General features: G+C 43.5%; 2 protein-coding genes across 2 annotated transcripts in view; both read right to left on the reverse strand.

Annotated features, from left to right (window-relative positions):
• LOC310794429 (NLR family CARD domain-containing protein 3-like) overlaps positions 1-14,036 on the reverse strand; it is a gene marked incomplete at its 5' end in the record, with an annotated part of 39,956 nt that extends 25,920 nt beyond the window's left edge. Inside the window, 6 exons of the mRNA XM_083656430.1 lie at positions 4,180-4,353; positions 5,594-5,767; positions 5,863-7,660; positions 8,049-8,232; positions 9,233-9,311; positions 13,969-14,036. Of these exons, the coding sequence (XP_083512556.1) occupies positions 4,180-4,353; positions 5,594-5,767; positions 5,863-7,660; positions 8,049-8,232; positions 9,233-9,311; positions 13,969-14,036 (2,477 nt within the window). The remainder of the gene's footprint in view (positions 1-4,179; positions 4,354-5,593; positions 5,768-5,862; positions 7,661-8,048; positions 8,233-9,232; positions 9,312-13,968) is intronic.
• The window catches only part of LOC310794528 (NLR family CARD domain-containing protein 3-like), a gene marked incomplete at its 5' end in the record, with an annotated part of 389,910 nt that overhangs the window by 158,803 nt on the left and 203,295 nt on the right, over positions 1-27,812 (reverse strand). The gene's annotated exons all lie outside the window — the stretch shown is intronic.

A 27,812-nucleotide genomic window follows, 5' to 3' on the forward strand; every position in this document is an offset into this window, starting at 1 on the left:
GTTGGGGGGTGGTGGGATAATTTAAATGTTTTCTATATATTCTGAAAAGGGCTGCTAAATTGGATCGAACTTGTGAACTTGCGAATGTTGTTATTGGTGTTTCTCAGAGTTTTTGCTGCTATATAGGCTAGTCATGGTCATTTTATTTTCACTGGCATCACTTTATTTTACTTACCGGTATTCTCACTGCTCAGAAGGTTTGTTTTGTTCAGCATTTAAATGCCACACCCATTTATTGGTGTAATTGTTCCCAAACTCTTAAAATAAAGGCAAATCTTGACATTTGACAGTTTCACTTTTTTTTTTACAAAAAGTATCGAAAGTATCGAAAAGTATCGAAATACAAATTGGTACCGGCACCGAAATAGAAATCTAGTACCGCTACAACCCTACTACCTAGCGATGTCCAATACTGGGAAGCAAGACGACCCTCGCATCCAAAAATGCTCATTAAATGTGTGTGCTGTGCGAAGCTATGCAGAAATTATATAAGATCAAAGCCATGAGCATTTCAATCCAGCAACATGTAGCCTGTTGGCTGACACACACGGAGCAGGTTCGAGCTTCATTTGGAAAAACTGAAACGGTATGATGTTTTTTTTGCTCGCTCATTCACATACAGTATAATAATAATCTGCCACGCTGGCTTTCTGTCTCTCTCCCTCTCCTCATGCACTCACTGAGCTGGCTACTTCACGTAGCTCTGGGGGGGGGTCTGTCCCTGATACAAGGGCTCAAGGTTGTCTTACCTCCGGATAGTAGGAGGGTCGCGGGAGCGCGCATAGCTCACCAAAATTTGTTCATACATACATACACCGCCATCCGGATGCCCTCTAGATAACTCCCGAATTCCAAGGCATGTCTGAAAGCGGCTTATGGTATCGCTGTTCAGTCACCCAAAATACAAATTCTAACAGCGCCAGAAACACTCACATGTACATGTTGTGACTTGTGTACTCACCACGCGATGAAATATAAACAGTGTTGGGCGTGCTACTGTAATTACTTACTTTTTCAGTAACGAAGTAATATAAGGCGTTACAATTTCCAAAACAGTAATTATATTACAGTTACTAATCCAAGAAAGTTACTGCGTTAGATCATTGCCCGCCAGAATGCAGTGTTTTCTATGTAAAAAGAGAAGAAAAGAAAAAGTAATCCTTACGATCTCAGGTAGACCTGTCACGCAGACGCGCACACATACGTCAAAGCGTGGTTGTGCACAACACGGGACGCCGGCTACTTCAAAACGAACTGGCTGAAGGAGAAGATAAATACTCATTCAAAAGTTGGAGGTATTCATGCCATTATTTTGAGTTTGTCTTGGTCAAAGATGCAAAGAACATTACTGTCCGTTGTAAACTATGTGCAAGCAGCAAAACGTTTTCAACTGTGAAAAATACTACGTCTAACTTGATGAAGCATCTTAAAGGGCAGCACAGCACTGTGAAACTGGTTGAAAAAATCCCCGAAGCCTCTACTGCCAGTGGCAGTGATACTCCTCCAGAAAAACCACAAAAACTGGATTTCAGCCGAGGAAAACCAGCCGTAAGTGGAGAAGAACTTAAGAAGCTCATCGCTGGGTATATCTCTTTTTTTTTTACAATATATTTATTAGATTTTAAATTAACACGTTCACTGCCATTGACGAGATATCTCGTCTTAAAAAATCCAACGGTTGACCGCCAATGACGAGATATCTCGTCTTAAAAAAAAAAAAAAAAATTGTACAACGTGTACAACCCATTCCACCGACCCACTAAGTGGCGACAGTGCTCTCCAAACTAGAAAAAGCCGAGCCAAAACTGCAGGGGAACGCGCGAGGAAACCATTCTCTCATACTGTAAAATGGATTGGCGAAAACGCTTTCGCTTTCGCGCATTATCGCGCTGGGAGCTGGCGGTGGGGGATTGCAAATTTGCATAATAGATTATGCGTGCAACACACTTTGAAACACGGCAGAAAGCCCACAATCGCACGCAGCTTCATTGCAGCTGAGCATTGCAGCTGAGCAACAACCGAAACGACTCATGCAGACTCGCCCAAAGAGCAGCCGCCAGCAGCCAGGCAGCACAGACAGGCAGAGCCTCGCTTGTGACAAACGCTGCAAAGCCACCAGAGACACACCCATGGAGGGAGGAGTTTGAAGGAGAGGGGGAGTTTCCTGCTGCTATGGAGGAAATTACTGTTCAAAACTATTGTTTAGATGTCTGACGTCTTACGCCAAAAATAAATGGTTAAAGTGACTGTTCTATCGAATTTCACAAAAAGCCATTTATCTCAGAATAAATTTTCAGACGCTGAAACCATGCTGTATTCTACTGCTAATGCCTACATAACTACTAACTCTACAAACTAACTCTTTTAGACAGAGAAAGCACACATTCTATTAGTTCTTTTGAGATCATTTGTGTTCACAAAATCTTAGCAGAAAAGAATCCTCGGCTCTTGAAAGATGAGCCAGAATCCTCAAAAAAAAACCTTGGCAGAAGCTACCTACAGTATTGAAAAAACGGCTGGCAGTGAATGTGTTAAAAGAAAGTAACAACTCACAGACAAAAACAATAGTGAGGGGGGCATAGGGAGGGGGATTGGGGGGATGGGGACTAAACCAAAACAACATAAGACATCTCAGCTCACCAACTCATGCTGGGTATATCATGGAGGAGATGCTACCTATTTCCACTGTTGACTCACCCGCACTCATAGAGAAAATACCCACGAAGAACAATGTCAAGCTGGCACAGAGGAAGACGTTTGCTGGCTACCTCGAGAGAGAATATGCGGGGATGGAGGCTAAGCATGTCTGTGGTGTGAAACTGTGGAATAAATTACCTGACGAGATCAAAGAAAGTAAAAAATCTTGTGCAATTCAAAAAAAAGTATAGAAACATTATTCTGGAGAAGTATAGACGTGATGGTACATAATCAGGACTTATGGGTCACTTGTATTTCCTGTAGTATGTTTGGTATTAGCTATGTATGTGTAATTATATGTGGTAGGTAGCCTATGTGTGTATGGGCATGTATGAATAATTAGGAGCATGTGCTATTTGTGTGTGTAAATCAATGCATGTATGTATCCATGTGTATGCATATGTACTGCATATGTTTACATATAACGTAAAGGAATAAGGGTAAGGGCATTTAATAAGCTAGCTAGCTTCAGCCCTAAAACCCTTTCGGTCAGCCTTATGTATCTTTTGTTTTCTTCTGTTTTTTTCCTATTCTGTGAATATTCTTTGCTTTCTGATCGAAATAAACTAACTAACTAACTAACTAACTAAGTTGAAGGCGATGCTGGGTGAGGTACTTTGTTTCCACTACAGCTGACATCTGGACAACTAACAACAGGAGCTATGGGTGTAACAGTTCACTGGATTAACAGATCCACTTTGGGTAAGTGTACACTTAAGTGTAAGGTGTTTGGGGTAAAAAAAGAGAAGAGAGTAACGAGTAACGTAACTAATTATTACCTTTTGAAAAAGTAATAAGTAAAGTAACTTTTATTACCTTTTTAAGGAGTAATCAGTAATCAGTAACAAATTACTTTTCCAGAGTAACTTGCCCAACACTGAATATAAATCACTCACAAGTTACGGGAAACAGTCATTTTCAAAGTAAATTAGTAAGTATGTGCGAAGTATGTGTGTGCATGTTATACCCAGTGCATGTTACATGTGCGCACAAATGCGCCTCAGGCAAATGAGGAGGTAATTTGCGTTGCAGAGGGAACCCTCTTGCTAGTTCTTCTCGCTATGGATTTACATGCAGTTTGTGACAACAAAGCCTCACGTGCGGCACACGCTGTGTGTTTTCATACATTTCTCTCGTGATCAGTGCTGATCAACATGTTCAATCCTTTATAGAGGTCTTCACGGGGCTACTCGGATCCTAGGACCTGGGACCCGACCAGAGACCCGTACGGGTCCGGGTCCATATTTATTATGATCAATTAGGGTCCGGGTCGGGTCAGATTCTATCACTATCTATTCTATCATTATGTGTAATACCCGAGTAGACCTGTGAAGACCTCTATAAAGGATTGAACATGTTGAATCTGACCAAACATCTCCAAACAATTCCAAACAACGACAGCCAGCAACGGGGCACCAAACAAACATCTGTGTTTGTCGGAGAAGGTTTGATTGGTGTACCATGGGCTTAAGGGATACTGACCTGAGACTCTCCAGTCTACAGTGTGGACTCTCCAGTCCAGCAGAGAGCAGCTTCACACCTGGATCTTCCAAGTCGTTGCTACTCAGGTCCAGCTCTCGCAGACTAGAGGACTGGGAGCTGAGAACTGAGGCCAGAGCTTCACAGCTTATCTTTGACAGTTTACAGCCACTCAACCTGGAGAAGAATTAGCCATGAACAAGAAATTTGAAAATATTTTTTTCTGTATATTGCATTTCATATTGAAGACATCAAGTTATGCATGCACCTACAGAGATTTATTGGAGGCTTTGACCAGCGGCAGCAGCCCCAGGAGAGCCTCCTCTGTGCGCGCTGTGTGTTTTCATACGTTTCTCTCGTGATCAGCGCTGATCAACATGTTCAATCCTTTATAGAGGTCTTCACGGGGCTACTCGGATACTAGGACCTGGGACCCGACCCGAGACCCGTACGGGTCCGGGTCCATATTTATTATGATCAATTAGGGTCCGGGTCGGGTCCGATTCTATCACTATCTATTCTATCGTTATGTGCAATACCCGAGTAGACCTGTGAAGACCTCTATAAAGGATTGAACATGTTGAATCTGATCAAACATCTCCAAACAATTCCAACTGACAGCCAGCAACGGGGCACCAAACAAACATCTGTGCTTGTTTGTGTTTGTTGGAGAAGGTTTGATTGGTGTACCATGGGCTTAAGCGATACTGACCTGAGACTCTCCAGTCTACAGTGTGGACTCTCCAGTCCAGCAGAGAGCAGCTTCACACCTGGATCTTCCAAGTCGTTGCTACTCAGGTCCAGCTCTCGCAGACTAGAGGACCGGGAGCTGAGAACTGAGGCCAGAGCTTCACAGCTTATCTTTGACAGCTTACAGCCACTCAACCTGGAGAAGAATTAGCCATGAACAAGAAATTTGAAAATATTTTTTTCTGTATATTGCATTTCATATTGAAGACATCAAGTTATGCATGCACCTACAGAGATTTATTGGAGGCTTTGACCAGCGGCAGAAGCCCCAGGAGAGCCTCCTCTGTGCACGCTGTGTGTTTTCATACGTTTCTCTCGTGATCAGCGCTGATCAACATGTTCAATCCTTTATAGAGGTCTTCACGGGGCTACTCGGATCCTAGGACCTGGGACCCGACCCGAGACCCGTACGGGTCCGGGTCCATATTTATTATGATCAATTAGGGTCCGGGTTGGGTCCGATTCTATCACTATTCTATCGTTATGTGTAATACCCGAGTAGACCTGTGAAGACCTCTATAAAGGATTGAACATGTTGAATCTGATCAAACATCTCCAAACAATTCCAAACGACAGCCAGCAACGGGGCACCAAACAAACATCTGTGCTTGTTTGTGTTTGTTGGAGAAGGTTTGATTGGTGTACCATGGGCTTAAGCGATACTGACCTGAGACTCTCCAGTCTACAGTGTGGACTCTCCAGTCCAGCAGAGAGCAGCTTCACACCTGGATCTTCCAAGTCGTTGCTACTCAGGTCCAGCTCTCGCAGACTAGAGGACTGGGAGCTGAGAACTGAGGCCAGAGCTTCACAGCTTATCTTTGACAGCTTACAGCCACTCAACCTGGAGAAGAATTAGCCATAACCAAGAAATTTGAAAATATTTTTTTCTGTATATTGCATTTCATATTGAAGACATCAAGTTATGCATGCACCTACAGAGATTTATTGGAGGCTTTGACCAGCGGCAGCAGCCCCAGGAGAACCTTGTCTGAAGCAGGGTATTTCTTCAGGTCAAACACATCGAGCTCTTTTTCTGATGACAGTAAGATGAAGACCAGAGCTGACAACTGAGCAGGCCAGAGTCCGGCTGTGGAGAGACTTCCTGAATTTAGGTGATGTTGGATCGCCTTCAATAGAGAATGATCATTCAGCTCATTCAGACAGTGGAACAGATTGATGCTTTTCTCTGGAGAGGGATTCACCTTGATCTTCTCCTGGATGTACTGGACCGTTTTCTGATTGGTCTTCAAACTACTTCCTGTCTGTGTCAGCAGGCCTTTTAGGAGAGTCTGATTGGTCTCTAGTGAAAGACCCAGGAGGAAGCGGAGGAACAAGTCCAGGTGTCCATTTGGACTCTGTAAGGCCTTGTCCACAGCACTCTGGTAGAGGTGTGTTAGTTTAGATTTGTCTCTTGATAGTGTTGACCACCAGGATGTTGATTGATTTTCTGACAGGAGATTGACACCAGTGTTGATGAAGGACAGAAAGACATAAACTGCAGCCAGAAACTCCTGAATGCTCAGATGGACAAAGCAGAACACAGTGTCCTCGTTCAGCCCACGCTCCTCTTTAAATATCTGTGTGAACACTCCTGAGTACACTGAGGCTGCTCTGATATCAATGTCACACTTTCTCAGGTCAGCTTCATAGAAGATTAGGTTGCCTCTCTCTAGCTCCTCAAAAGCCAGTTTTCCCAGAGAGAGAATCATCTTCCTTCTCTTTTTATTCCAGATTGGATCTGTTTCAGCACTCCCATGATACTTGACATCCGCCTGTTTGGACTGAACCAGCAGGAAGTGGATGTACATCTCAGTCAGGGTCTTGGGCATGTCTCTTCTCTCTCTGGTTTTCAACACAAGCTCCAGAACTGTAGCAGTGATCCAACAAAACACTGGTATGTGGCACATGATGTGGAGGGTTCGTGAAGTCTTGATGTGGGAGATGATTCTGCTGGCCTGCTCCTTATCTATGAATCTCTTCCTGAAGTACTCATCCTTCTGTGAGTCAGTGAAGCCTCTCACCTCTGTTACCATGTCAATGCACTCAGGAGGGATCTGCTTGGCTGCTGCAGGTCGTGTGGTCATCCAGAGGCGAGCAGCGGGAAGCAGTTTCCCCTTGATAAGGTTTGTCAGCAGCACGTCCACCGAGGTTGACTCTGTAACATCAGTCACAATCCTGTTGTTCTGGAAGTCCAGAGGAAGTCGACACTCATCCACACCGTCAAAGATGAACACAACTTGGAACTTGTCAAATCTGAAGATTCCTTTGGTCTCAGGAAAGAAGTGATGAAGAAGTTCCACCAAGCTGTACTTTTTCCCTTTCAGCAGATTCAGCTCTCGGAAAGTGAATGGAAATGTGAACTGTATATCCTGGTTGGCTTTGTCTTCAGCCCAGTCCAGAGTGAACTTCTGTGTTAAGACTGTTTTCCCAATGCCAGCCACTCCCTTTGTCATCAATGTTCTGGTTGGTTCATCTCTTCCAGGTAAGGGTTTAAAGATGTCTTCACTTTTGATTATTGTTTCCGGTCTCACTGGTTTCCTGGATGCTGCTTCAATCTGTCTCACCTCATGTTCATCATTGACATCTCCACTCCCTCCCTCTGTGAGGTAATGCTCTGTGTAGGTCTGATTCAGAAGTGTTGGGTTTCCTGCTTTAGCAATCCCCTCAAACAGACACTGGAACTTCTCCTTCAGACTGGATTTGTGATTACGTTGGCACACTCCAGCAAGAGTTTCTGAAAGTACAAATTACATCAATCAGTGGATGTTGCTGTAAATATGAGAAGTGTAAATATTAATCTGCGAATGCATACTTTTCCTAACCCCATAGCATCTATTCTGCTCATCACTGGTGGACAAACAGGTCCTGACTGTGTGTGCTACCCAATGTGAAATGCATCTGTGGTGGCATTTGTTCTTAAATAATACTGTGTTCAGCATTATACACCCACATGAATAAATCAATGATTTTAGCTGATGATTCATGAGGATTGTGAATATTATTTTGCAATCTGGAATTGAATCAATCTTTCTTGAGAAATGTCTATATTTAACTAATCATATATCTCCCATTTTCCCACCACTTCCTCCCTCCATCATGTTAAAGCTGTTAAAGCCTCTTACTGCTCTGCAGAGAGTCAGCCAGCTCCTCCTGCTTCATTCTCCTCAGGAAGAGCAGTGTGATGTTTAGAAAAGCCTCCTCCTCCTCCCTCGGACTCTCTAAGCATTCTGGGTACTCTTGACTCAGAACCAGCTGGACTCTCTTCAGCTCCTTCTTCACAAAAGTGACAATGTTCTCCTCAAGCAGCTGCAACAGAATAACATTTGAATTAAACATTCTGAAAAATAATAATAATACTGTAATAACATCAGATCCACTGGTCTAAATAGTGCAGCTTGAAGACCTCATCAACCAACAATCTTTATTTTACCAGGCAAGAAGTTAGTTAAGAACAAATTCTTATCTACAATAATGACCAGGAAGTAGGCAAAAGACCTCCTGATGGAACAGGGTTTGGGGAGAAATAGTCTCAACGCCAGACCCATGAGTTGTTACGCTGATACACTACGTTACTGCATGCTGCAGATCTCTCTCTGGGTCTGGGACACTCCCTTCAGCCAGCTGGGGATGGAAGTGAACCGTTCACTTGGCCAGTGATTGGCCAGTGGTGGATTCAGTCTCCACCACTCAGTAACGACTTTGCAATCTGCGATCAGACGACACGGGAATAGTGTCCTCTAGAGAAAGAGTGGCGTCAGCAGAGGACCAAAATGTGAGACTCAGTAGCCAATGAACAGCCAGGAATGGGTCTCGCGCTACTTTTGCATGCTAAAATAAAGCTGATAATGTACAATTTGATTCAAGGGGGGGAAAACCCTTTCAGAGTACAACACAAACTGTCTATTTTGCTGCAACTCGGCAGTGCTGCTTAATCCAGGACCTTAATTCCTGGAACTCTTGAGAGTAAAAAACTGGTCCATTGGAGTGAATGGCGATGTCGGGACTCTTCTATCTACATGGCTCTGCACGGGAGGCGCAGCCCATTTTTCAAACCCCTCTCTCATTGGTCCTATGACCTGTCACTCATTCAATTTCAACCCGCCTAGACTCGCCCTCAAACCCCAGCAGTGGCTGTGAAGTGGCACAGACTCATTTGTGTAGTATGCGGAGCACAGCAATTCAACGTAATATTTGAGTCTTGGGAGAGACTAGAGGAGAAACAACAACAACAACAGACTCTTATAAGACCAGAGTAGTTGTTTTGTAATTCAGTAGCTGCAGTAAAATGTGTTGTACATTTACACACCATAAATATGGAGTCTAGGTCTGTTTGAAGCTCCTGGACAGACTGACCACTGGAAACCTCTGACCTCTCCTGGTGGACTCTGGAGAACACATGAAGTATTAGGTCATATAATGTCACACACACACACACACACACACACACGCAAAAACACACACACACACGCAAAAACACACACACACACACACACACACACACACACACACACACACACACACAGTGAAATCCACTGTAAATTAGGGATGCACGATATGGATTTTTTTCAGCCGATACGATAACCGATAAATATACGCTTCTCCTGGCCAATAACGGATACAATAACCGATAATTATTTCACATCTTTGTATTTTAAGAAATAAGTTCTTAACCTGTATTTTATGCACACCTGGGGTGACAAAAGACAGATGTGTTGAGCAAAGATGGATGATTCAAAAGACTATTCCATAGCTCTGACCTAACCAAATCTAACTGACATCACTACTGTGAACACAAAACAAAGAGCACTTCTGATATTATATATATGACTGTTTTAGTAAAGTATCATTGGAGGCCCCATTTGCATTGGGGCCAGTTCTATTGAAGTGAATGGGGAAGACATGGAAAGATGAAAGATGAAAGAAAAGATACTATGTGATGTTGACAGATTTTTTTAATGTAATGTGTGTGTTTGTTTTCCTTATTATTGGTCTCCAAACAGATGATGGCTCTGTCCAGTTCTGCATGCAGCTACCCTACTTAACCTTGTCTGTAAGCACTTAGAAGGCAGTGGGAACCACGCCAGGCTGCTCTTTGTAGACTTTTCTTCAGCGTTCAATACGATCCAGCCTCACATTTTGGTTGAGAAACTTGTACGCCTTTTTTGTTTAGACGCGGGTCTTGTTGGATGGATTCTAGACTTTCTTACAAATAGATCACAACAAGTAAGAGTAAACGGAACTCTGTCCAGCTTCTTAACATCCTCGACCGGCTCACCACAGGGTTGTGTCTTGTCTGCCTTCTTGTATATTCTGTATACAAATGACTGTTTTAGTCGTCATGCCGACAGATTCATCATCAAGTACGCTGATGATTCCATCATTGTCAGCTTGCTTGATGAGGATGAGTATTAGGCGTGTTTATGCCCAAAAGTATTGTGGAGGTGTGGTAATGCCTGTGGCATGTGGTCTCCTACCTAAAGTAATCTAATGTTACACCACAGACCTGTATGGTCGGGAATTATGTAGCCTAATAAAACCATGACAAACGAATTCTCATTTTTAAATCAAGGTGTGTTTTTTCTGGAATGCAGGCTATAGTTGAAACTCAACGTGGCATTCCGAGGAGAGAAGAGTGTGTGCAGGCGCGAGGAGAGTGACATCCATGCCGTGAGTAAATGTATCCAAGCAAGGACTTCCTGCACTGCACAGAGATGTAGAGACTGTCTGCGCTCAGGCGTACGTCTGCGTTTGCGCTAAGACCAGCTATTTCCTGGCGTTAAAATTGAGAGCACCCAAGGCGATTTCTTATTTCTTATAGGTGTTATTGTAAGTCGCTTTGGATAAAAGCATCTGCCAAATGACGTAATGTAATGTAATGCGATTTTTTTCTAACACATTGCGCTGTAATGCCTATTTTGGAACGGGCAACTCCCAAACCTCTCTTTGTGCTCGGCACATACCGACGGTATCTTCCCCACAGCGCAAAATGACACTTGCGCAAGACACATGATAGGCTAGAGGCCCACCGACACGCCCGGGCCACGCCTACACCTGTGTCATCACAGCACAAAACTGGACGGTGGAGGCAGACGATAGCTTCAGACGCTGGGAAGATAGCAATAAGAGGCGCGCAAACGCAGCGTAAAGGCAGCACAAACGATAGCGCCGTACAACGATAGGGCCCTAAGGGTCTGATCTATATGTATTTTTACCCTGTATATATACTTGATGGTTATGTAAACATATTTGTCTACTGTGTGTCTGTTGTTGTGCATCTGTGGCTTTTATGTAACTTTTATGTATCTTTTCTGGATCACATGACGGGTGTATTTAAACATGGCGTCTTTGTAACAATTTTTATGTCTGAGGAAGAGCAGTAGCTCGAAACGTCAATGTTGGATGGCTAAATAAAAAGGTAATTGGAGCTCCAGTGTTTCACTTTGTACTGTTTTTTGGTTCCTGCACCTGCTTTACGTTTTTTGGATGTGAAGCTAGCAGCCAGCTAGCAGCCAGCTAGCAGCCAGCTAGCTAGCGCGAGACTCATCACTCATTCCTTCTTCAGAGTCTCGGATGCGCGGGTCCTCTAACCACTGGGAGGTCGGCTCCAATGGCTTCACACGATATACACGTTATCAATACACAGTTTCCAATACCGAGCCATTATTCACATGGAAGTGCCAAAGTTTTTAGCTCAGACACACCCTTCTTCGGCTGTGTCTCAGCCGTTTACATTTAATAAAGGTTTAAAGTTACGCATAATTAAGGGCGTGGCCCGGTTGAGTGACAGGCGGCCATACTGCCACTGGATAGTGCTTTATGCTTAGTTGTTGTCTGAGCTCTGGTCGTGTTTGTGGTGTTGCAGTCTTTTTGTCCATTTGATCCTGCAGCTGTAGCCTTGTCTCCTGCATACAAAACCATTGTCTGACACATTTTAATCTCATCTGTTTTGGAGTCTGGTCCGTCTGGTTATGCCAGCGAGCTAATCCAGCTCACGAAGCAGAGACGCAGACCGCACTGACCGGCTGCACTCCTGTTAGTTAGCGATAATAACAATACGACGTCCAGACGGATATTTTCAAAATAAAACGATTCTGCACAAGTATAAAGCACACAGATGCCATTGAAAACATTTTATTTAGCTATTTCCCTCCCTTTCTGTGTGTGCATGATGCGGGGGGAGAGATTGACAGCACACTGTGGCACACACACTCAGTCATAGCGTGATCAGTGTGAATCTGTTTTTGACAACTCGGAAGTCAGCGCCAAACAGCGCCCGGCACATCCCCCCCCACCCCAATTTAAAAAACTCAACAGATCTACATGAATCACACAAATGATCTATTTTGGATTAAAAACTGCGAATTTCGCCGAAAGGTGACAAGTTTGCACCCCTGCTTACCTTTGCTCAGTAGACTGCTGTCCATCTTTGAAATGCATAGGAAGATGCATAGACCAGTCACTCTTCATGGACACACAGCTGGGTAAAGGGGAGTCTGCTCTCTCCTGCTGGATCCTGCTAAGGATGGGGGGACAACAACATCTAGGTTTTAAAAGGTGGGGGGACATGTCCCTCGAAACCCTAGTGAAAATTTCGCCTATGTGATGCTTTTAAATGTCTATTTTATCCTCTTCTTTTATTCTCTTATTATCTTGTGTCGACCATCTTATGGTAAGCACTTTGAACTGCATCTGTGTATGAAATGTGCTATACAAATAAACTTGACTGGACTTGACTATGTCTGTTCAGTAGAATCAAATAATAAACTTGTCTGTTTTCAGTTCTTACCTTTGCTCAGTAGGCTGCTGTCCATCTTTGATATCAGGAGGATGAGTCATAGACCAGTCACTCTTCATGGACACACAGCTGGGTACAGGGGAGTCTGCTCTCTTCTGCTGGATCCTGCTAAGGATTGATATAACAGGGTGGTGGCAGTAAACATGTTAGAGAAGCAGGGTTTTGACCAGTAGGTTGCCGGTTTGAATCCCAGTACCAACTTTCAAAGTCAGAGTGAATGATTCTTTCTCCACCCTGTGCAACTACCACCACTCGACCTTGAGCAAAGATCTCAACCCCCAGACGGATCTGGTAGCTGCTCAGTGACCACCAGGGGGCTAGCTCAGGGTTTGACCAAGGGGCAAGCCCACCACCTTTCCCCTGAAGATGCGGAAGTCTTTGTTTAAGCTGTAATTCCTCGAATGGCCACTTGAGGCAGGACTCAGAAGTCCCGTCGTTCCTGTTAAAATGCCCCAACAGTAATTAAACATCTTTACAGCCTGGACCGAAACACGGTTTTGGTCTATATAGCTAATTTCACCTTTTCATAACAACCGTAGGGGGGTAAATTTTTGCATAACTCAGCCGTTTACATTTAATAAAGGTTTAAAGTTATGCATAATTAAGGGCGTGGCCCGGTTGAGTGACAGGCGGCCATACTGCCACTGGATAGTGCTTTATGGTTAGTTGTTGTCTGAGCTCTGGTCGTGTTTGTGGTGTTGCAGTCTTTTTGTCCATTTGATCCTGCAGCTGTAGCCTTGTCTCCTGCATACAAAACCAGTGTCTGACACATTTTAATTCCATCTGTTTTGGAATCTGGTCCGTCTGGTTATGCCAGCGAGCTAATCCAGCTCACGAAGCAGAGATGCAGACCGCACCGACCGGCTGCACTCCTGTGTTAGTTAGCGATAATAACAATACGACGTCGTCGGATATTTTCAAAATAAAATGATTCTGCACAAGTATAAAGCACACAGAAGCCATTGAAAACGTTTTATTTTGCTATTTCCCTGCCTTTCTGTGTGTGCATGATGCGGGGGGAGAGATTGACAGCACGCTGTGGCACACACACTCAGTCATAGCGTGATCAGTGTGAATCTGTTTTTGACAACTTGGAAGTCAGCGTCAGACAGCGCCCGGCACACCCCCCCCCCCCCCCACCCCAATTTAAAAAACTGAACAGATCTACACGAATCACACAAATGACCTATTTTGGATTAAAAACTGCGAATTTCGCCGAAAGGTGACAAGTTTGCACCCCTGCTTACCTTTGCTCAGTAGACTGCTGTCCATCTTTGAAATTCCTAGGATGACCCATAGACCAGTCACTCTTCATGGACACACAGCTGGGTACAGGGGAGTCTGTTCTCTCCTGCTGGATCCTGCTAAGGATGGGGGGACAACAGAATCTAGGTTTTAAAAGGTGGGGGGACATGTCCCTCCAAACCCTAGTGAAAGTTTTGCCTATGTGCTGCTTTTAAATGTCTATTTTATCCTCTTCTTTTATTCTCTTATTTTCTTGTGTCGACCATCTTATGTGAAGCACTTTGAATTGCCTCTATCTGATTTTATGCAAACCCAATGCTGTGGCATGTACGGGCAACAGAAGACACAAGGTACCAGTAGAGGGTATGCTTGGCGTCCAAACTACAGTATAAAGACAAAGCTGTTGTGAAATGTCTATTTTCTTATGTCATCCTCATCATCATCTTATGTGAAGCACTTTGAACTGCATCTGTGTATGAAATGTGTTATACAAATAAACTTGACTTGACTTGACTATGTCTGTTCAGTAGAATCAAATAATAAACTTGTCTGTTTTCAGTTCTTACCTTTGCTCAGTAGGCTGCTGTCCATCTTTGATATCAGGAGGATGATCCATAGACCGGTCACTTTTCATGGACACACAGCTGGGTACAGGGGAGTCTGCTCTCTTCTGCTGGATCCTGCTAACGATTGATAAAACAGGGTGGTGGCAGTAAACATGTTAGAGAAGCAGGGTTTTGACCAGTAGGTTGCCGGTTTGAATCCCAGTAACAACTTTGAAAGTCAACTTTGAATATGTAACTCTTTCTCCACCCTGTGAAACTACCAACAATTAGACCTTGAGCAAAGATCTCAACCCCCAGACTGTTCTAGTAGCTGCTCAGTGACCAACAGCAGAAGGCTGTTGTTGTACTGAGCAGCTCTGGTATGAATATATATAACTATGGATGTGAGGCAGAGCAATGCTGCAAAAGAAAATATGTTCAGCAAAACCCTTCTGGAATCTGGATAGTTAATTGTAATAAAAGAAGAAACTAAATCAACAGAGTATCATGACTTCTTTCCTCTGTTCAGTAGAATCAAATAAACTCATCTGCTTTCCATTCTTACCTTTGCTCAGTAGACTGCTGTCCATGTTTGAAGTGAAGAGGAGGATCCATAGACCAGTCACTCTTCATGGACACACAGCTGGGTACAGGGGAGTCTGCTCTCTCCTGCTGGACTGGCCTTCAACACAACAGAGACAGACAGAGCTTTGACTCTGGATAATGAAGGGTTAATGATGTCACTGCTGAGCTGTAATGATGTCACTGCTGAGCTGTAATGATGTCACTGCTGAGCTGTAATGATGTGACTGCTGAGCTGTAATGATGTCACTGCTGAGCTGTAATGATGTCACTGCTGAGCTGTAATTATGTCACTGCTGAGCTGTAATGATGTCACTGTTGAGATGTAATGTCAGTGCTGAGCTGTAATGATGTCACTGCTGCTGAGCTGTAATGATGTCACTGCTGAACTGTAATGTCACTGCTGAGCTGTAATGATGTCACTGCTGTGCTGTAATGATGTCACTGCTAAACTGTAATGTCACTGCTGAGCTGTAATGATGTCACTGCTGTGCTGTAATGATGTCACTGCTGAGCTGTAATGATGTCACTGCTGAGCTGTAATGATGTCAGTGCTGAGCTGTAATGATGTCAGTGCTGAGCTGTAATGATGTCACTGCTGAGCTGTAATGATGTCACTGCTGAGCTGTAATGATGTCACTGCTGTGCTGTAATGATGTCACTGTTGAGCTGTGAGATAGAGAACAGTTATCTCATCTTACCTCTTAGCTTTGGTCCGGCTGTCATGTTCCTCAGACAGAGAGAGCCCCTCCTCTCTCTCCTCACACTGACTCATAGTGGAGCCAACAACACCTTCACACAAACACATCAACATGCTGTTAGCTGCACTCAGTCATTACTACAAGCTGTTATTACAGGATACATTTACAAAAACATACACAGCTAACTTCAACTAGCTAATTTCATTGGTAAAATAGCTGTTGAATTCAACATATTGCTATAATCAGAGCGAAATATAAACAATATAAACACATATTGCATAATTGCACCTCAAATTAAGTCAAAAAACACTTTGATGATGTCAACTCGGACAAACTGGAGATCTGAAATGATACCTGAATTTAATGTAATTTATGTAATTCCGACCTCGACAAGCGTTCAAATCATTTTTTACAGGTCAGAGCTAATTTTTCCAGTGTTCCAAGTTGTCTTGAATGCGGTATTAGACTCGGGGGATTGGCAGCCATCTTGGATTTGAGGTCAAATCTGACTTCCCTCCACATCTGAAAATAAACCTTATGGTAGGATATTCACTCACTATGTGAGAAATGTCATGCTTTTCTCAAAAAGTGCACAACTGTTATGAGCACATTTGAACATTAGACCCATGGGATCAGCGGCCATCTTGGATTTGAGGTCAAATCTTACTTCCCTTCCCTCCACATCTGAAAATAAGCATGATGGTATTCAATAACTATGTGAGAAATGTCATGCTTCTCTAAAAAAAACAGTGCAAAATTATTGTGGTTATCCACTGTACTATTTTTATTTACCTTCAACTACCAACCAACTCTTTTTTGTGGCAATTTCATCTCCATATTTGCAACAGTCAAATGTTTAGCCGAACATCGATTGCATCTCAGCCTGTCCCGGAGGAGGGTCCCCAGTTGCTATGTTTGGCCTCTAAGCTGCATCGGCCCTCACAAGGTTCCCCCTCTCCTTTAAGGTGAGGCAATCCAGGGGCTATACATTCACAGGTGGAAAGGTTAGGCTGCAGATTAGCCGTGATCGTATAGTGTTCAGGCTAAGATTAGACTAGATTAGAGTAGGTCAGGACAGGGCAGACTAGGCGGTAGATTAGTTAGATTTCTTCTGTGCTAGTTAGTTCTGGTTAAGGTTAGACTAGTCAGATTGTCTCCAGCTGACTGATTGAGTAGCAGCTGTGCCAAAGGGCGATAATCCAGTACTATCGTTTGTCGTCTATTCAGTGGCATCATAACGCCAGGTAATTATAATGATAATACGATAATTAATTGGAGTACCAAATTTTAATTTTGCTTAATATAGCCACTTCTTAACATGCAGTGGAATCCGTATTATAACCTGCACCTAGCCGGTTGGCCTGCATGTTAAACAACAATTAGCCGGCCTACGCGCACTCCCGAGACTCCGTATCTTATCTACCTCGACCACCGGTATAAGATCCGCTTCCACGCAAGCGCTGGTCATGTTAAACAGTGGAACGATATGATCCGCATATGTCTGAGTGGGTGGGTGTGGCTCTTCGTGACTCACTTCACGTTCGCTAGTTTATTAATTAATGAATCGTTCGGGCAATCGCTTATATCAACGAGCAAACTCACGGTTTCCTCAAGTGCTGCAATATGCTTTCCGAGGTGAGGGCTGGCTTGACTGCAGAGAGGCAGCGGGGAAGGAAAGTGAAAAGTGGAGCAGAAACGCGCTCCTGAGAATACGAGGCAGCAGGATGACTGAAGCAAATGAAACAACTATCACAAAGAGCAGCCGACATTCTGACACTTTTAGCGCAATGCGTGCCGCTCTATCTGCCTGTTTGTCTCTCTGCCAGTGCCCGCATGTCTGTTTAGTGTGCGTGTGTGTGTGGCATGTCATTTTTAACGCTGTTCATAACGAGCAGAGCGTGTTTAGGCTATCGTATGGCTCCATCCCCAAATTAATTTTCATCGTCCCTGACGCTACTGTGCGCCCACACTGCGGAGTGGATAGGAGCTGACTGACTCTGACTGATAGGCTATCAAAGTTTTGTGGGGAGAAATACATTTCAAACTAGTCAGATATGACTTGAATGTCATAAAATAAATCACCCACAGTGATTGACGACAGTCCGACCACTATTTTGACTGCGCGGCTTTATGTAGCTTAACAAAGGCATTTTTGGCACATTGCCACCCCTCGTTGTCAATGGACTCCGTTAAAACATGTTTTTTGAAGTCTCCAGATTTGTCAGGCAGGCAGACTGTGCATCCACACTGTGGAGAGGATAGGAGCTGACTGACTGATAGGCTATCAAACTTTTGTGGGGAGAAATAAATTTTAAACAAGTCAGATATGACTTGATTTGTTTTTGTTTGGTTACAAATTCGCTAAAGCTGTTTCCTATCACATTTCTTGTTTTTGATAGATGCTACCCCCCCCCCCCCCCCCCCCGCCCCCCCCGCCGCCCCCCCCCCCCCCCCCGCCGCCCACTGGCAGAAAAAACGGCTCATATCCAGTTGTTTCTTAACAAAGACCCCTCATGTTTAGAAAGGCAAAACCTGAAAATATCCTGTTCTCTCTAGCAGGACATGATCCAGATAACATGTTTAAAAGGCACTTATATGACCCATATTGTGATATACATTATGTTTCTAAACTGACCCCTGTGACTATTCGTGATACTGATTTCAACCATATCGCCCAGCCCCAGACAGTATACCCTGTCTATAATATACCCTGTCTATTCTGCTCTCTCACAGCTGTATTTATCTATGTGTTTGCCAGTGTAGGAATTTAGCCGGGGGCCACACACACACACACACACACACACACACACACACACACAGATGCACACGCACGCACGCACGCACACGCACGCACACACACACACACACACACACACACACACACACACACACACACACACACACACACACAGGGCAAAAATGCCCCCAAGAAATCTCAGATTAATTCCCCTAAAAAACATGATCATGAGGCAAAAATTGCCCCCAATATTTTGATAATTGTATTTTCATTCAATAGATTTAAATCCCATCTGTATCACACTCAGCACCTGCAAGCTGGATGCCAGAAGACAACGATGAAGAACACACACAAACAGCGCTGTTGTTCACACTACACTTTAGCAACTTTATGCATTAATTACTATTTTTAAAGTGCCCCCAAAATGTTGTTAAAGCCCCCAATTTTTAGACCGTGAGGGCAAAAGTTGCCGCCAATATATTTCTTTAGAGAGTGAGAAGACAGACGCTGCTTATTCTCCTCTGTCAGTTCTGGGTGTGTTCATGTGATATGAGGGTGTGGCCTCATAACTTCGTGTCTAGTCTAGTCTGACATCATAATGGTCTACCTGAAAGAGTACTACTGTCTGTCCACTAGATGGAGACATTAACCACATCATCTACAGTGAAGTAAACTGCAGAGCAGCACACATGTAATGCATGGAGCAGTAATTTAGATGTTATATCATTATATTATATACTATATGTAGATGATTTGATAATCGCATGTCATGTTTGTCTACTGTGGGCCACCGTAGTGTTTACATGCTAAGCCTATCAGCGTGCCTCTAGCCCGGTGTGTGTCTGAGTACCGGTAGCGTGTAGCCAGTTCGATATCACATGCCAATGTATCTGCACGCAACTCTCGCTATTAAAACTAGTAATCAGTTCACAGTGTGATCCTTGACTCACACACCACACATGAAGAAGAGTTTACATGGTGTCAGAATTAGGTACGAACTCATCGCCTGTGTGAGTATTTTTTTCGCCTGACAACCTGTTTCTTTTTGCCGGGGAGAGACGAGACCATAGTCAGACAACATGGCGGACGGCTTTCGCAGACCGGACCCCGTTGTTTTTGATGAAAACGTTGCAGAAAGCTGGCGAAACTTTGAGAGGGAGTATGATATTTTTGTTGCAGCAGCACATTATGACAAGCCTGCAAAGACAAAGGCTTATATACTCCTTAACCTCGCTGGACCAGAAGCAGTTGAGCGGGAGTGTTCATTTGTTTATGCAGCGGAGGTGCGTGCACCCGGGGACGGCGGAGCAGTGCTTGCCCGTGCGGAGTCTAGGGAGGACCCGGAGTGTTTGAAGAGGAAGTTTCGAGAGATCTGCAATCCCCAAAGCAACAGGACAATGGAAAGACACAAATTCCACTCGAGAAACCAGAAGCAAGGAGAGAGTATCGAGTCATTTTTCAGTGATCTGAAGATGAAAGCAAAAAGGTGCCACTTTGGAGATTTGACTGACGAGCTAATCTGTGACCGGATTGTGTGTGGCATTATTAGTGACTCTTTAAGAAAATCTCTGCTGAGAGATAGTGAACTAACACTTGCCAAAGCAATCTCACTCTGTCGAATCCATGAGATGACAGAAGACACACAAGCCACCAGTGTCGATGCAGTGAGGCCATTTCAAGGCAGAAAGCACCAGTCAAAACCACAGCCATTCTCCCAGGCCATCACAAGATGCAACAACTGTGGAGGTAGTCACGCTGCTAAGCGGGAAAAGTGTCCAGCTTTCGGACAACAGTGTCATCATTGCAACAAGCTAAACCACTACAAGAGCTGCTGCAAGTCTAAACCACGCAGCCAAAGCAGTACAAACAGAAAGCCTTACAGACAGTCTGTGCATGAAGTGACAGTGGAGCAGCCCACATATGAAGATGAAACGTTTTATGTGGACGGTGTCGAGGTCGATAACTGTGTTGACTGTGTCAATTCATATGCAAATGAGAAGGACGAAGGATTCGTCACAATACATATAAATGGCAGGTCAACAGAAATGAAAGTCGACACAGGAGCAAAATGCAATGTTATGTCACAAGAGACGTTCAAACATGTGGCTGACGGCGAGCAGCTTGTAAAGCAGAGGAAAGCTACAAACCTTGTTGCTTTATGGTGGAACCAGAATTGAAACACACCACACATGAAGAAGAGTTTACACTATATAATTCAATGACGAGTGAGAATAGACCCTTTTCACGTGGGCCATTTTGTGTGAAAAAGGCAGAATAAACACAGGTGCAAGCAAAACACTAATGAGGGTTTCGAAATTCCAATCATGGAAGTTTGAAACCCTCATTAGTGTTTTGCTTGCACCTGTGTTTACCCTGCCTTTTCCACACAAAATGGGCCCCGTGAGAAGGGTCTATGAGAGTGCATCTAAAATCTGTCTGACGTCACAGTCTGCAATATCAAAATGGTGTCTGACTGAAGAGCGACATGTGACAAGAAGTTCTTCCATTTTACAAGAGATGATATAGCCTCAAGGCTAACTGACTCAAGAGTAGGATTTATTCTAAAACCAACATTTGTTGTCTATCTTTTAGAGAGAGACAGAGAGAGAGAGTCAGAAGACAGACGGCTTATTCTCCTCTGTCAGTTCTAGGTGTGATCATGTGATATGTCAGAGTTTTTTTTACACGGAGAAAACTTTGACAGCTGATAGTTCCTCTTTTTAGTCTAAATAAGCAAATAGGCTAACAGTTTTAACAGTGTTAACAGTCTCATTAAAGAGTTAAATTAGAGTAAAAGTGTCAGTAAAGTACTGTTTTAGCCTACCTTTACCTGGAGAAGATAATCTGCGCCACACCGAACAAGGAAATGATGAACTCGGGGAGAGAGAGAGAGAGAGAGAGAGAGAGAGAGAGAGAGAGAGAGAGAGAGAGAGAGAGAGAGAGAGAGAGAGAGAGAGAGACGGTTGTGACAGGAAAAGGATATGGGACACAACCACAAGCTTAGGGTCCGCCCTCTGCACATCTTGTACATCAGACACTATAGCCTTAACCTTGCTTGCAAGATGAATAACCTCGCGAGATCAAAAGAGATTCTCTCGACGTTTAGTGAAATGTGGAGCTAAACCGTCCATCTGGCAGCGTCAGGTTAACATAGCCTAGGCCAGTGGTTCTCAAATGGGGGTCCGGGGACCCCCAGGGGTCCGTGGCACTTTGCCAGGGGGTCCACGAAAGGTTTTCAGGAAAATAAAAAAAATATTTATATATTTTTTTGCAAAAGCTTCATAGTTCAACAAAAATATTTTATGCTTTAAATTTAAAATGGTTCATGGATTAAATTCTAATCTAACAAACCTATCAATTTAAAAGTCAAGCACGTTACCATGGAAACAATTAAAGGAGAACTTACCTCCAAAACACTTTTTTTCAGCTTTTAACCAATATATATGACTTTGGGGGTGATGTGTGAAGAATTCTGGTCAGAATTTCCACATTTGACACCAAACTGTTGCCATTTTACCATTTGTATCATTTTTCAGCAGCATATCTGGCATAAGCGCCCTCTTAGGGTCAAACACTGCTTTTTTTTCTTTTCTCAAATGAATGGGATATTAGGAACACACTGACGTCACAGTGTTCCCAAAGACTATGGGATTTCAAGATAATTACTCCCCTACCCCCCCTGTACCCTTTCGGCTCCTCAGAACTCCAAGCCTAAAATACTGAACCAAACGTCGTCAAAGTTGGCACATGTCTTAATTATAGTTAGTTTCACGCTGAATGTGTCACTACTTTATTAATATCTTACCTGGATAAGCTCGAATGATGAGGTATATATTATCAGTCCGAGTTGGAAGCAGCTGTCTCCAGCCCAGGCAGGCGGGAGCGGGCGGGAGAGAGTCGTACTGTAAAACCTCATGCACTAGCTCCAAGCTCCGGGGGCGCGCGTTTGCTGCGCGGATTGGGTTTGACCGTTTGATCAAGCAAGTAGCTCCTGTGCTCTTAAAATACTGAACACCACGTTGTCATATTTGACATATGTCTTCATTGTAGACAGTTTATCGCTGAATGTGTCATTACATTATAAATATCTTACCTGAATAAGCTCAAATGCTGTTAGAGGATTATCACACCGAGTCTGGAGCCCTTTCTGCCGACCAGGCAGCAGCTCGTAGGCACCCTGCCTTTTAGAGCGCGAGCACGAGCTGCTGTGTGCTCAGGCAGCGGGGACGCGCGGGCGGAGCTCTTCACATGGAGGTCTGACACTGCCCTGCGCTGCAGTAACTTTTAACAAGAATCACGAAAAGCCCCAAAACGCAAATTAAAAACGGATTTCATTGCGCGGTTTATCGCTAGTTGTACGAGGGAATGACGTGGAGAAATCTCGCATTGTGTTACCCCAGAGCGGGGGGTTTCTCCTATTGTGCGGTGTGCTGCTGTAACGAGCCCATGTCACTTTGCTCTCGTAACGTAGTTTGACACTCTGCCATAGAGATACATGCAGAAAAATAATTAAATTTCTAGTTCGCCACTGAATTACCAAATTGATATAACTTTCAACCATTTTCAGATTTTCTGTTTCCATACAGGCCACCAGCGTTGGCTAGTTGTTGATATTTATAAAGATATTGCCCCTCTCAAATAAATTATTTTTGAGGCAGTAGGCAAACTGTAATGGCGTCGATTTCCGAAAAAAAATCTTGACTTGAACATAGCCAAAGAGTCTAGTATAGACAAGAGTATATGTAATTTCTTGGTTTTTTCCATAAGTATTTTCAAATCACTGTTCTAATACATATCTAGGGGGTAAGTCCTCCTTTAAGCTTAGCCCAAAATCACAAATCAGAATGGGGGGGTCCCCAGTATATTTTCTATCTTCTAAGGGGTCCTTCGCTGAAAAACATTTGAGAACCTCTGGCCTAGGCTACTGTACAGATATCTTCAACTCCTTTTATCCTATTTTTAAACTTTTAAACTTTTGTCACCTAGCCTATGTACATATTTGTTTGCAAGACCGAAATGTTTACATATCTCTCTATTATAACAGGCTAACATTATAGTTTATATTATTGTTATTATTGTTACTATTATAGTTTTGTGCTAACCTTTCGGTTATAAATTGTGTTACTTTTTGTTTTGTTGCACACTTGCTTTGGCAATGTAAACTTATGTTCTCCATGCCAATAAAGCCTTTTGAATTGAATTGAATTGAATTGAGAGACTAGCGTCAAATGAGTAAAAGCTTCAAAGTAAAAGCATGATAAAGTTAGTAGAGAGAGAGATCGAGAGCGAGAGACAGAGACAGAGCGAGAGACAGAGCGCGCGCGCGCGCGAGAGAGAGACTAGCGTCAAATGAGCAGGATTGTTTTGCTTCAGCAGGAATTGCACTTCCGGTTTAGTGATTTTGCCTTCAAAGTAAAAGCATGATAAAGTTTTTTTTTTTACCATAAAAATTTAAGTAGAAATTGAACTATGTCCAACATAATGAACATAAGAACACTAAGATGAACCTCTAGTTTAATGTTTGAATGAAAATAGACCTACAAAGGAGACGGTGTGTTATTTGTTGAAATGCTTTCTACACTAATAACAACATTTTGGCAAGTGTAATTTTTTTTTAATGACAATTATATGGTCGATTCATAGTATAGGACGAATCAGCGTGACGTCACTTGCCACCCAGAAATGCGGAACCCCACGGCAGTTAATAGTATGAGTTGTGTTATCTATGTGTTTGCCAGTGTAGGAATTTAGCCAGGGGCCACACACACACACACACACACACAGATGCACGTGCACGCACGCACGCACACGCACACACACACACACACACACACACACACACACACACACACACACACACACAGGGCAAAAATGCCCCCAATAAATCTCACATTAATTCCCCTAAAAAACATGATCATGAGGCAAAAATTGCCCCCAATATTTTGATAATTGTATTTTCATTCAATAGATTTAAATCCCATCTGTATCAGACACTCAGCACCTGCAAGCTGGATGCCAGAAGACAACGATGAAGAACACACACAAACAGCACTGTTGTTCACACTACACTTTAGCAACTTTATGCATTAATTACTATTTTTAAAATGCCCCCAAAATGTTGTTAAAGCCTCCAATTTTTAGACTGTGAGGGCAAAAGTTGCCCCCAATATATTTCTTTAGAGAGTGAGAAGACAGACGCTGCTTATTCTCCTCTGTCAGTTCTGGGTGTGTTCATGTGATATGAGGGTGTGGCCTCATAACTTCATGTCTAGTCTAGTCTAACATCATAATGGTCTACCTGAAAGAGTACTACTGTCTGTCCACTAGATGGAGACATTAACCACATCATCTACAGTGAAGTAAACTGCAGAGCAGCACACAATAATGCATGGAGGAGTAATTTAGATGTTATATCATTATATTATAAAACGGCTCTCTCAAATCAAGCAATCTGATTGGTTCACAGCCATTGTATAATTCCAGTAACCGAGTTCAATAACCCATGGCCATGGGTTATTGGTTGCCATGGCAACTCTCTTACTAAGAGAGTAATAATAAGGCTTACCTCAAATGACAACGTAGAAAAAAAAAATGGCGGAGACAGCTGTCAGATCCTTGTGAATCGATCTTCGCTTATAACTTTACTAATACTTCGCATAAAATGATGTTTTGTACAAGAATAGATGCGGGCTAATGTCTTCTTTGCAAAAGAAAGGCTGTTAACCCCGCATTTAACCCCGTAACGTTAGTTGGTGTCGGGCTTTGCAGAAAGCATTCAGCTTCTCAGCAAGCGCTGAGAATGCAACGCTGCGCTCGAGCTGCCTGTCGGGGTTTCCAGAAAGCTCTCAGCTACTCAGCAAGCGCCAGGATTGGCCAATGTCAACTTCAGTCTCCAGAACGATCCAATCAAATCACCCGCATGTTCTTGCGGTCCCGCCTTACAGTAGTGTTTCAACTGACTCTATCAGAATGACATGCCAGTCGGAGTCGGACTTATAGTATTATTATTATCATTATATTATCATACTTGGAAACCGTTTTATAAAAGCAATATAGCACTCGAGCTGCGTGTGTTGTGGAATATATCCCCCTGCTCAGCAGTTATCCCACTCGGCCTGCGGCCTCGTGGGATAACAGCTGATCAGGGGGATATATTTGGCACAACACACTGGCTCTCATGCTATATTGCTTAATTATATACTATATGTAGATGATTTGATAATCGCATGTCATGTTTGTCTACTGTGGGCCACCGTAGTGTTTACATGCTAAGCCTATCAGCGTGCCTCTAGCCCGGTGTGTGTCTGAGTACCGGTAGCATGTAGCCAGTTCGATATCACATGCCAATGTATCTGCACGCAACTCTCGCTATTAAAACTAGTAATCAGTTCACAGTGTGATCCTTGACTCACACACCACACATGAAGAAGAGTTTACATGGTGTCAGAATTAGGTACGAACTCATCGCCTGTGTGAGTATTTTTTCCGCCTGACAACCTGTTTATTTTTGCCGGGGAGAGACGAGACGATAGTCAGACAACATGGCGGACGGCTTTCGCAGACCGGACCCCGTTGTTTTTGATGAAAACGTTGCAGAAAGCTGGCGAAACTTCGAGAGGGAGTATGATATTTTTGTTGCAGCAGCACATTACTTACTTTTAAAAATAGACTAAAGACTTTTATGTTTACCGTCGCTTTTAACTGCTGACAGCTACTATGCAAACCCAATGAGTCCTCTATAAGTTTTAGCTCTTTCTGCAACTGCCGCGCCTGTTGCTTATTGCACTTTTTATACTCTTTTTTTCAAGTTTTGTTGTGATGCTTTTAAATGTCCGTTTTACTCTCTTCTTTTCTTTTCCTGTCAACCATTTTATGTGAAGCACTTTGAATTGCCTCTGTGTATGAAATGTGCTATACAAATAAACTTGACTTGACTTGACTTGACATTATGACAAGCCTGCGAAGACAAAGGCTTATATACTCCTTAACCTCGCTGGACCAGAAGCAGTTGAGCGGGAGTGTTCATTTGTTTATGCAGCGGAGGTGCGTGCACCCGGGGACGGCGGAGCAGTGCTTGCCCATGCGGAGTCCAGGGAGGACCCGGAGTGTTTGAAGAGGAAGTTTCGAGAGATCTGCAATCCCCAAAGCAACAGGACAATGGAAAGACACAAATTCCACTCGAGAAACCAGAAGCAAGGAGAGAGTATCGAGTCATTTTTCAGTGATCTGAAGATGAAAGCAAAAAGGTGCCACTTTGGAGATTTGACTGACGAGCTAATCTGTGACCGGATTGTGTGTGGCATTATTAGTGACTCTTTAAGAAAATCTCTGCTGAGAGATAGTGAACTAACACTTGCCAAAGCAATCTCACTCTGTCCAATCCATGAGATGACAGAAGAAAATAGCAAGACGCTAGCCACACAAGCCACCAGTGTCGATGCAGTGAGGCCATTTCAAGGCAGAAAGCACCAGTCAAAACCACAGCCATTCTCCCAGGCCATCACAAGATGCAACAACTGTGGAGGTAGTCATGCTGCTAAGCGGGAAAAGTGTCCAGCTTTCGGACAACAGTGTCATCATTGCAACGAGCTAAACCACTACAAGAGCTGCTGCAAGTCTAAACCACGCAGCCAAAGCAGTACAAACAGAAAGCCTTACAGACAGTCTGTGCATGAAGTGACAGTGGAGCAGCCCACATATGAAGATGAAACGTTTTATGTGGACGGTGTCGAGGTCGATAACTGTGTTGACTGTGTCAATTCATATGCAAATGAGAAGGACGAAGGATTCGTCACAATACACATAAATGGCAGGTCAACAGAAATGAAAGTCGACACATCAGGAGCAAAATGCAACGTTATGTCACAAGAGACGTTCAAACATGTGGCTGACGGCGAGCAGCTTGTAAAGCAGAGGAAAGCTACAAACCTCGTTGCTTTATGGTGGAACCAGAATTGAAACACACCACACATGAAGAAGAGTTTACACTATATAATTCAATGACGAGTGAGAATAGATCCTTTTCACGTGGGCCATTTTGTGTGAAAAAGGCAGAATAAACACAGGTGCAAGCAAAACACTAATAAGGGTTTCCAAATTCCAATCAAGAAGTTTGAAACCCTCATTAGTGTTTTGCTTGCACCTGTGTTTACCCTGCCTTTTCCACACAAAATGGGCCCTGTGAGAAGGGTCTATGAGAGTGCATCTAGAATCTGTCTGACGTCACAGTCTGCAATATCAAAATGGTTTCTGACTGAAGAGCGACATGTGACAAGAAGTTC

The sequence above is a fragment of the Poromitra crassiceps genome (assembly GCF_964638095.1).
Source record: "Poromitra crassiceps genome assembly, chromosome: 20".
Lineage (NCBI taxonomy): Eukaryota > Metazoa > Chordata > Actinopteri > Beryciformes > Melamphaidae > Poromitra > Poromitra crassiceps.